The sequence below is a fragment of the Salmo salar genome, chromosome 27 (genome assembly GCF_965601325.2).
Source record: "Salmo salar chromosome 27, fSalSal1, whole genome shotgun sequence".
NCBI lineage: Eukaryota > Metazoa > Chordata > Actinopteri > Salmoniformes > Salmonidae > Salmo > Salmo salar.
The window spans coordinates 13,545,648-13,557,653 of NC_138317.1; the positions used below are offsets into that span (position 1 = coordinate 13,545,648).

General features: G+C 45.4%; 1 protein-coding gene across 1 annotated transcript in view; it reads right to left on the reverse strand.

The window, feature by feature from the left end:
- LOC106588340 (phosphatidylinositol 4-kinase beta) overlaps nt 1–9,383 on the reverse strand; it is a 29,026-nt gene extending 19,643 nt beyond the window's left edge. The window contains exons 1-2 of the mRNA XM_014177220.3: nt 8,966–9,383; nt 209–1,542 (exon numbers count right to left, since the gene is read on the reverse strand). Coding sequence (XP_014032695.3) covers nt 209–1,528 — 1,320 coding nt within the window. The 5' untranslated portion in view covers nt 1,529–1,542; nt 8,966–9,383. The remainder of the gene's footprint in view (nt 1–208; nt 1,543–8,965) is intronic.
- Nucleotides 9,384–12,006: the final 2,623 nt, after the last annotated feature.

Here is a 12,006-nt window from a genome sequence, read left to right on the forward strand (position 1 = left end):
AAACTTGGTAATCAGAGTAGGGGCTCAGATTCCTCAAATAAAATCCACACAGGGTTTACTCTGCTCGATCATCTACAGTGACTGTTAAAGAGAACATGTAGGCAACAGGCCTATTGAAGACATGATTAAAATGAACATCTTCTATACTCTCCAACTCAGATAACACTCGCCCCTCTTTTTGTATGACAAAATATGTTAAGGCACTCACCTCATCGTAGCCCCTTTCCACCTTGGGGTTGCTGGCTGTTCTCTTGAGGCTAGTCGCCAGGCTCGTGCAATGCGTGGCGTCCGACTTGGACCGCTGGTGTGTCCGCTTGGAAGGCGAGAGGTAGGCATCGGCGGGGATGATTTGGCTGTCGGGAGCCGGGGACGGCTCCACGGCGTGCCGCTGGTGAATCCGAGCACCGTCCCGCAGCCCAGGGCTGGCGGCTGCAGCACCAGCTGGATCCACACCTTTAGAAGCCGAGTGGGGCTTTAGTTCGTCGGAGAGGATTAGCTTGCGCAGCTTGGTGCCGCGCGAGTGGCGCTGGGTAGAGATGTGCATGTCGGAGGAGTAGGCGCCGAGCAGCCATGCCGTCTGCAGGGAGAAGGCAATGCTCTGGCGGCAGCGGTGCACCACGTAGGGCCGGATGGCGTCGCCCATATCCTCGTCCATGTGGACGTACATGTTGAGCAGCTGGGGCAGGTGGAAGTCCACGTCGTCGTCCGAGAAGCTGAAGAGGCGGTTGCCAATGTAGGCCTGGACGCCGGGCTCTTTGGACTTGTACAGGTAGGAGATGGCCATGGAGACGTCGAAGAGCTTAGACTCAAATAACCGTAAAAGCAAGGACTGCTTGGCTGCTGCGGAGGACTGGTCGCCATTCTGTTGTTGCGACTGAGGGCATGTCGGAGTAATTTGTCGGGGAGGATCACGCTTTTCTTCCTCTTCATCCTCCTCTTGAATCGAACCTGTGTCACAGGGAATATGTCGAAGAGCATCACTCTCTTCCTCCTCTTTAATGGAACCTGTGTCACAAGGCTGTTGTGATAGAGGGCATGGTAGCGTTATTTGTTGTAGAGGATCATGCTGTTCTTCCTCCTCTTTAATCGAACCCGTGTCGAAAGGCTCCAAGTATACTGTTCCATTGGGCAGCCGCCTTTGCGGGCTGCACTTTTCCAACAACTCTGGTTCTTCCTCAACCTTCAGGAGTTTGACATTCTGCAGGACCTCCTGGCAAGCCTTCAGGGCCACTTCAGGGTCGATGACCAGGTCCAGCTCCATAGCGTCCTCAGATATGATGTCCAAAGGAGGGCTGCAGCCCCGCATGCCATCGCTGCCACTGCTGCAGCCACTGGGACTGGAGCTTCTGGGACTGGAAGAGGACTGGTGCTGGTTGGGGCAGTCCGAGGAGCAGTCCGAGCAGGAGGATGAGGAAGAAGAGGATCCAGGTGAGGAAGGGCAGGAAAATGTAGAGGTGGAGGACAGCGAGGGGCTGAGGTGAAGTGTCTCGATCTGGGCAGGGGAGATAGCCACTTCCATTTCAGCCATGGCGGCAGTTGAACCTGGGAGAAGGAGAGATGAGTCAGTGAATCAAGAGAGACCAGTGTACAGACAGGGAAAAACTAGCGTGTATTCATAACATCAGATTGATTCTTGAAGTTATGCTTTAGGCTAGCTCTTGAAGTCATACATTCATCTTTTTTTATTCAATATTTAACTGAACGGCTCAATTAACATTTACCAAAGAGCAAACTACTATCTGGAATATATACTTTACAAAAATATAAAAAATGCAACATTTCCAACAATTTTACTGTTACAATTCATATAAAAGGAAGTCATCAATTGAAATGAATTCAGCAGGCACTAATCTATGGATTTCACATGACTGAAAAGGGGCACAGTCATAGGTGGGCATACACCCACCCACTGGGGAGCCAGGCCCAGCCAATCAGAATTCGTTTTTCACCACAAAAGGGAATTATAAAATCTTCAGCACTACCCCCATCCCTTCCCTCAGACAATCCCACAGGTGAAGAAGCCGGATGTGGAGGTCCTGGGCTGGCATGGCTACATGTGGTCTGTGGTTGTGAGGCCGGTTGGACGTACTGCCAAATTCTCTAAAAACAAACATTGGAAGCGGCTTATAGTAGAGATATGAACATAACATTCTCTGGCAACAGCTCTGGTGGACATTCCTGCAGTTAGCATGCCAATTGCACATTCCCTCAACTTGAGACATCTGTGGCATTGTGTTGACAAAACGGCACATTTTGCCTTTTGTCCCCAGCACAAGGTGCACCTGTGTAATGATCATGCTGTTTAATCAGTTTCTTGATATAATCCAGCCACCCGACAGGTGTGGCATCTTGGCAAAGGAGAAATGCTCACTAATAGTGATGTAAACGATTTTGTGCACAGAATGAGAGAAATAAGCTTTTTTAGCGTATGGAAAAATACTGGGATCTTTTATTTCAGCTCATGAAACCAATGCTTTACATGTTGCGTTTATATTTTTGTTCAGTATAAGATGCCTCTCTCCATGACCAAGTATTAAACATTTTTAATCTATTCCAGTACATTTACCAAAATCAAGTCACAAAGCTTGCATTTCCAATCAGCATAAGATCTACTGGGTCACAGGGTCAGTTCTCCAGACATCCATGATCACACTCCTGCCATAACCAAGTCCAAAGACTTGACAAACAGAGTACTCCACGCAGCTGCACTCCCAAGATTTCCTAGAACGAGTCTGAGCCAATGACACAAGCATCACAGATGTGCTTGAGGCCCTTCCCAATTCCCTCCGGGACTGAAAGGATTAGAGCGTTACATAACCAGGCAGATTCCCCTCATTGCTTGAAGGGGACCAGATGAATGCTTTATTGCACTGATGTGATAGTGTCCACGACAGCATTTCCATTTAAAAGGTCTGGAAAAGTATTTGTTAGCTCAAGATTTCACATTCATTGGGTATCCATCATTCAGGTATAGAAATGTCATGACAAAATGCTGGTCGTTTTCAGCAAACAGGGAGATTGGCACTTTTCATAGAACTTCTCTACTAAAACGAAGGTTTCGCCTTTAAAAACTAGCTAATAGGCAAGTATTTTGGGGGATTCAAGGGGGGGGGGGGCTATTAAAGCATGAGAACCACTTGAGGGACCAAAGTAAACATATTTCCAGAAAGAAACCATCAGGCCTTTTAGACAGATTTCGGTAATGTGAACTTGGGGTGAAGCGTACAAAATTCAGACAAATGTAAAATGTGTTTAAAATAAGGCAAAGTGCCATAAACTAGGCATCTTGGTCTTCAAAATTACAGTTGTTTTGTTGCAGATACATCATGGTTTTCTAACTGAATTTGCTACTGCCATGGTTAAAACTGGTTTCATGATAATCTATCACATGCATGTCCTTCAACAGGTTTCAGCACGCAGTCAGCGACAGGGCTTTAAATTACATGTGCACGACAGTCCCCTATGAATACCACAGGCTTGAGCAACAACAGTGAAACAGAAGATACAGCCCTGCATGTTTGCCTTTATCAGTACCTTTAAGGTTTCGCAAATGTTCACGTCAACTGAAAGTGGACCTCTCACTTCCACAATCAGCCAAACCTCTGGAGTAGATCTTTGGTTGGATTTAAGGTTTGATCAAGTAGACTTGAAGCACGTTTCATTTTTAAGAATAAAAATGGAGCCCATTTTCAAAAGGCATTTGGAGTCGTCTACCTCCCGAGTCCCTTTTAGAATGCATGTTGCGTAGCTTAGCTAGCTCTTTCAGGTGAACAATCCTCCTTGAAAGCATGTTGCCCTGACTACATATGTGTATTGCTCTCTATAAAAAAAGGCAGTCACTGAAGACCTAGGCTTACCAATACAAACAGCATATGACCCAGGTTCCTACACCTATTAAAATGAGCATATGCTGTAGCTCTCATAGGTTTCATTGAGTTGTGGACCTATTAAGATTGAGCAAGGCCACATGCTCACTCTCAGGTACAGTTCACTTTGTAAGACATCCTGATCCTCTGACCGTCACCAGATCTGATTATGTTGTGGAGAGGTCCCGTCCCTGCTGTGTCAGAGAATCGGGCACCGACCGACGCTGAACAGTTTGTAGAATACACCATTGCCATTCCAGCCTGAACTTTGAGAGAACAAAACACACAAGTAATCTACTTCCCTCTCAGTGTGTGTTTAGCCTACACATTAAAACACAGACCACGATACCATATTCTGATCTGCTGCTTCTGACACCCATTCCAGGCCCCAAAAACACATTGTGCTATTACGCTAAGCCTGTTCCTATTACCACAGCTTTAGAGTCAAAGGTATAGTCTAGGCCAAGCCTAATTAATCAACCCCACAAATGTTGTTTTAGAAGCTGATCTGAGATTAGCACACACAGAGGATTGACTTTCCCTTGCATAAAGGCCTAGAGTATCAATTAACGGTGACACGTGCCCAAAGCACCGATATGATATCACTGGAGGTCAGTGTGTATCCACAAAATGTTATTATAGCAAGGAAAGCTCTTAAAATGTTTTAAATGGCTAAGAGACATGGGATAGGCCTACCTAATATTTATTCAGATAAATGTTTAACCGACTTTACAAACTGTAACCTAGAACACGACTCATTCTTGTGGGATGTGCTTGATGTTCCGATTTCATTACCGATATGCCAGTTGACACTATCAGAAATTTTTTAGGTGGAATTTCAGGAAGTAAATGTTTTCAGCAATTGAAAAAAAAAAAAAGATTAGCACTTTGACGAGGCTCTGTGTGGTTGTAATGATTGCAAACTCAGCCAACTGTAAAACACAACCCAGATGATGCACGGTCGCGATTAATAAAACACAGGTGACTGACGTAATGGAGCCCATGCCGGCTCCTCCAGGCCCACCGGGGCCCTGTCAGGCAGGGGTGGGACGATGGCTTCCAGGTGTGGGGTTTTGGAGACTGTAGGGGGGGGGCGTCTGCCACCTCTCTTCCTCCACACAGCTGCTGCTCCACAGAGCGAGTCATACAGCACAGGCACAAACAGAGCCAACAACTGCTCCCTTTATGGCATCAAGTCTGTGTGTGTGTGTGTGTGTGTGTGTGCGTGCGTGCGAGAGAACAAGACATAGTTAATTAAGGCAGTGAGAAGGTTATTTACCAGACCAGGGGTTTGAGGCATGATAATTGAGAGTATTCGAGCTGCCATCTCCATCTCTTTTAAGGAAAATATGACAACTGCCAACTGGGCTTGAGATATTTGCAGGACAGACCATGGCAGTACAGCCTGGTCTTCAAGCTTCTTTAAATGTGGCCACTTAATGTGTTGTGCACAAATCGTCACTGTGTGCCGGCCTGAACGGCCTTTATCATTGTTGTGGTTAGGTGGTAAAGGTTGGAGTGAAATGCGGGATGTTCCCTAAAAATGTTTACAGTTCACTGTTACCAATTAGATCAATGGTGAAAAATCTCTCACTCCAAACACTAACGACGTCTGACCTAATTGGACTGACCAACCAGCGATGTATCAGCAGGAGCCCATTTGCTGTCCTTCCCTCCTGAACTCCGACCCTCGGTTATCAGAAATCTAGAGCTGTACACAGAATTATCACCCCTTAAACAAATAGCATATAAAAACTTGCAGATAAATGACCCTTCCACTGACCCCATAACATACAAAAGCTTGTACACATACTCTACAATGTCACTACCACAAGTGAAGGCATTTCCAGCAGGTGTGACAGGAGATATCAGCCTGCATTGTTTTCCGATTTAATTTCTATAAAGCGGCTACTGGACAGTGAAAACAACAGGAAGGGCAGTCAGTGTGTCAGTGGGGTGGAATATCAAGCGCACAAAGCCCTACCTCTCCCCTCTCCCGATATATTATTTAATGAGGTAGTGGCACAATGAGCTACTCAGGCGGAATAACACTGATTGACGTCTCGCTCGCTCTCCGAAACTGTGACCAGCAGGATCAGTTGCACACTTCAGTCTTTCCATCACAGCACAGACGGTAAAGTTTCTCTGCTATAGCGGGGGAGTGAGTAATCTGGCACTGGTTCAAATCACGATCTCTCACACATTATGACTTCACCAAGAACATCCCCCAGCTTTTAGAATACGTACATTGAATAAACAGAATGATCTATCATGCTCTTTTAGAGTTGGAATGTGTGGTTGTGTCGTCAAATCAACAAAGACCCTCCAACACACATCTCCAGAAGGCAGCTTGTCCATATACAGTGCATTCGAAAGTATTCAGACCCCTTGACTTTCTCCACATTGTTATGTTACAGCCTTATTCTGAAATGGATTCAATTGTTTGTCCTTACCAATCTACAGACAATATAACACAATGACAAAGTGAAAACATGTTTAGAAATTTTAGCAAATGTATAAAAAAAAATTTAACAGACCCTTTGCTATGAGACTAGAATTTGCACATCCTGTTTCCATTGATCATCCTTAAGATGTTTCTACAACTTGACTGGAGTCCACCTGTGGTAAATTCAATTGATTGTACATGACTTGGAAAGGCACACCTTCCTATATAAAGTCCCACAGTTGACAGTGCAAGTCAGAGCAAAAACCAAGCCATGAGGTTGAAGGAATTGTCCGTAGAGCTCCGAGACAGGATTGTGTCGAGGCACAGATATGGGGAAGGGTACCAAAAAATGTCTGCAGCATTAAAAGGTCCCCAACAACACAGTGGCCTCCATCATTCTTAAATGGAAGTTTGGAACCAACAAGACTATTCCTAGAGCTGGCAGCCCGGCCAAACAGCAAATTGGGAAGAAGGGCCTTGGTCAGGTGGGTGACCAAGAACCCGATGGTCCCTCTTGACAGAGCTCCAGAGTTCTTCTGTGGAGATGGGAGAACCTTCCAGAAGGACAACCATCTCTGCAGCACTTCACTAATCAGGCCTTTATGGTAGAGTGGCCAGACGGAAGCCACTCCTCAGTAAAAAAGGCACAAGACAGCCCGCTTGGAGTTTGCCAAAGGCACCTAAAGGACTCTCAGTCCATGAGACCATGGTCTGAGAGTCCTTTGGTCTGATGAAACCAATATTTAACTCTTTGGCTTGAATGCCAAGTACAGAGAGATCCTTGAGGAAAACCTGCTCCACAGCACCTCAGATTGAGGTGAAGGTTTACCTTCCAACAGGACAACGACCGTAACGCGAGAGTGGCTTTGGGACAAGGGGGGGTGACGACAATTTAATACATTTTAGAATAAGGCTGTAACATAACAAAATGTAGAGAAAGTCAAGGGGTCTGAATACTTTCCGAATGCACTGTAGGCCTAGCCCAGTAAGAACTTATTCAAGAGAAACAAGCAACTGAACAGGAAGAGAACTGGATAGCTTATTCTTTTAAATGACTCTTCCATATCAATACTGAAGACTTGCCGGTATACAGCACTTCCTTGTACTTACTGTCTGGAAGTGCTCTTGACATTCAGTGTCAGGTTGAACACAGATGGGCAGGTCTACAATGCCTGAACTAAATGTTACATTGTCACCATGTATTAGACTAATACAAGTAATGTTTGCAGTGAACTTGAGGTCCTGTCTGGATAAAACACAATCCTGATGATGCTCCTTTTCAGCTTCTCTTTTAGGGGACATGGGTTGGTATTGGAAATGTTTGGTGCACTGAAAGATAATCCACATGGAAGTGAATTAGTTTGTTTGGACATGACAAATGGAAATGAGAAGAATGCACTCTATTCTTCAGTTACAAATGACCAGACAAATAAATCAATTTACCTAGCTACGAGGAATGATGGCATCAAATGACGACGTCTATGAAACTGGTGTATGCAGCGGTTTCCGATTTGGAATTGAGAGTTTGATTAACTTTCAATCGACTTTTCCCAGTAACAGCTATTTTTTTGTTCCAAGTTTTTTGAACACACCGAGGTCGGAGATTTCCGAGTGCCCAGTTGTTTTGAACGCGACAAGTCAATTCTCGAGCGTTAATGATAAACATTGGTGCGACGTTTCAACTTGTATAAAGTGTCAAGAGGCACGTGTAGTTCAAAACAGTCCGCAAAGGTAACCATCACTCATGTGACTCAACTGGCATTATCTCGTCGGGAACCCCCCGGCAAACCCAAGCGTTTCACTCTCAACAACTCGAACGTGGGTAACCCTAGAGTAACGTTAAATAGTATCATGCACACTTTTCCTCACCACTTGAATCCTACCGTGGTTAGTCATGATGCTGGTTAGGTGCACTTCCCAAACGGCATGCCTAACTACTTCGTACATACACCAACGATATTGCTTTTTAACTAAAGTCAGTTGGCTATAGCCATGAAGGAATAGGCGATGCCAATAAACTAATATTTACTATGGCTAACTACTGTAGCTAGTAAACCAGAACATATTGGCTTTCAAGGAGTGCCAACACCATCGTCGTTACAGTCAAAACGCTTAGTTAGCTATCAAACAACCAAAAAAAATAAAAACACTGCCCAGTGCCCAGCTGAGAAGGACTAGCCTCCTAGCTGTATTTAATACCCCGTCTAAATCGTGCTTTACATTTTTGTAGCTAATGCTTTCATAGAAAACCAGAAACTGGGTCACGTGAGTTATTGTTTGGCATCTACTTAGCTAGCTGCGCGAGCCAGGCTAGCTAGCCGCCTAGCCCAGCAGCTAGTTAACTAACACTTGAAGATCCTAAATGCTACAACAAGCGTTGGACAGTAAATTCTTCACATCACTGGCTTCAACCTCCAATCGTTAAAAAGGACACAGACATTCATACTGCTAAACTCAATAAATAGAACAAATAAAGCATAGCTTCTGACTGATTTGCTCGCTAACTATTAGCTAGTATTGTTAGATAGCAACTGCGTCGATTGGAAGAGGAAGCATTCCTTAAAACGACTAGCCGCAGCTGGGACCGGGAGCAACACATATCAATTGAACCCTGTAACGTTAGGTAAATTAGTTATATAAATAAGCAACTTACCCTCTTGACAAAAAAATTTGACTTTAGGGTCTCAACCTATCCATTGGATTTGTAATTCCATTTGGGAAGACTCTAGCACCCCAGCTCAAATCTCATTCTGATGCTGCGCAAATCCGAAACCTCCAGCCAACGGATCCGCCTCAAAATATTTAAAAGGACTGATGACGCCAGCACTATCATATAGTGAATCTGATGCCGCGTTGAAAACAACTGGGAACTCGGAAAACAAGGTCAAATCTTGACGTCAGTGATCTTCAGAATTCTGAGTTGGATGACCGTTTAAAACATTTTTTCCCAGTCGGAGCTCATTTTTCATATATTCCCAGTTGTCTTGAGCGCGGCATAAATGAACACATCCCTTTCCACCAAGATAAGGTACAATGTGATGCGTTCCATCTGTTCATTACCAAAGCCAACCATACATATACCCAAATGAAGGTTTATGGTCTGTACTTGTGTGATTTGAAAAGAGGAAGCTCAGAATAACCAATGTTGGAAATAAATGACATTGGAATATTAGGTTGATATGTCCCATTTTCTCGTGTTTGGATTCTTCCTAACTGAGTTGACTTCTCGGTGTGTTTCAGGACGATTTTATATTTGCCTTGTGCACTCACTGCATTGATTTGCATGAACTAAATGTTAGTCTGTGGACAGTATGCCACCCGGTGGCCAATATGGGAAAATACACCAGTCCCTGAACCCTGGGTCTATTCATTACGGAAACGGTCTACCGTTTAAGAACGAAACGGAAGCAAACAGAATGAAACGGAGAGGGCCATACCTGCAATGGCCCAGTACAAACTCAACGGGTGTAGACCTTACAGTGAAATGCTTACTTGCAAGACCTTAACCAACAATGCCAATGCAAATAGTCCGGGTAGCCATTTGATTAGCTGTTCGGGAGTCTTATGGCTTGGGGGTAGAAGCTGTTAAGAATCCTTTTGGGCAAAGACTTGACGCTTCGGTACCACTTACCGTGAGGTAGCAGAGAGAACATTCTATGACTAGGGTGGCTGGAGTCTTTGGCCATTTTTAGGGACTTCCTCTGACACCGCCTTCCCTGTGGCTCAGTTGGTAGAGCATGGTGTGTGCAACGCCAGGGTTGTGGGTTCGATTCCCCCAGTACAAAAATAAAATGCATGAAATGAAATGTATGCATTCACTACTGTAAGTTGCTCTGGATAAGAGCGTCTGCTAAATGACTAAAATGTAAATGTCCTGGATGGCAGGAAGCTTGGCCCCAGTGGTGTACTGGGCCGTACGAACCACCCTCTGTAGTGCATTGCGGTCGGAGGCCGACCAGTTGCCATACCAGGTGGTGATGCAACCAGTCAGGATGTTCTCAATGGTGCAGCTGTAGAACTTTTAGAGGATTTGAGGACCCATGCCAAATCCTTTCAGTCTCCTGAGGGGGAATAGGTGTTGTCGTGCCCTCCACTACTGTCTTGGTGTGTTTGGACCATGATAGTTAGTTGGTGATGTGGACGCCAAGAAACTTTTACCTCTCAACCCACTCCACTACAGCCCCGTCGATGAAAATGGGGGCGGGCTCAGTCCTCCTTTTCCTGAAGTCCACGATCGTCTCCTTTGTCTTGATCATGTTGAGGGAGAGGATGTTATCCTGGCACCACACTGCCAGGTCTCTGACCTCCTCCCTATAGGCTGTCTCATCGTTGTCGGTGTCATTAGCAAACTTAATGATGGTGTTGGAGTCATGCTTCGCCATGCAGTCATGGGTGAACAGGGAGTACAGGAGGGGACTGAGCACCCACCCCTGAGGGGCCCCCGTGTTAAGTATCAGCGCGGCAGATGTGTTGTTACCTACCCTTACCACTTGGGGGCGGCCCGTCAGGAAGTCCAGGATCCAGTTGCAGAGGGAGGCGTTTAGTCCCAGGGTCCTTAGCAAGTACTGAGTTGTCTGCCCTACATACACAAACAAACAACATTTGGATATCTTACTGCATATTGGAAATATAGATCTGTAAACGCACAGATATAATGGGTTAAAATATCAACTATGATTATTCATGATGAATGTAAACTTCACTTTTTGGTAGCTGTTCAATAGACAACCTTCCAAGTCAAATTTGCTTTCATTCACAAATTTGCTTTCATGCCACCCTGAATCTCCCAAAACATCCTCGATAGGCCCAGTCCACCATCAGTCCTCCTCTCAGACAGTTACTAGAGACAGAGAAACCATGGAACTGGACTGCCACATGTCAGGAGGCCATTCAACAGCAAAAATGCACTGGAAATTGATGTTGTGCATTGCTCTAATATGTAACTATTTTGCTACCAACCATGGCTGGCCAGCCAATATGACACCTGAACTGGACTCGCATGTGAAGAATGAGCATTCATGCTGGGGTGACTCATGCATTGGTCTGAGAAACTGCAGTAATCCCAACATCCTCCCGAGTGGTGTAGTGGTCTAAGGCACTGCAACGCAGTGCTAGCTGTGCCACTTGAGATTCTGGGTTCGAGGCCAGGCTCTTTCACAGCCGGCCATGACTGGGAGACCCATGGGGCGGCGCACAGTTGGCCCAGCGTCGTCCAGGTTAGGGGAGGGTTTGGCCGGCAGGGATGTTCTTGTCCCATCGCGCACTAGCGACTCCTGTGGCAGGCCGGGTGTACTGTGTTTCCTCTGACACATTGGTGCGGCTGGCTTCTGGGTTAAGTGGGCATTGTGTCAAGAAGCAGTGTGGCTTGGTTGGGTTGTGTTTCGGAGGACTCACAGCTCTCGACCTCATCGGGAGTTGCAGCGATGAGTCAAGACTGTAACTACCAATGGGATACCACGAACTTTGGTAGAAAAAGGGCTTTAAAAAAACTTTAAAAACTAAGGAATCCCAACATCTCTCTAAGGACATATGCCATTTATGGCAAACAAGAGGCACCTTAGGATGGTAAAACTTGATGTATGTGAACATTTATGGTGGCCAGGGATTGATTGTGAGTTAGTGGTCTTTGTGTACAATGCTTGATCAGAAATAACACATATGGGTGTAAATCAGCTAGAAAGATGTGTCGGCATC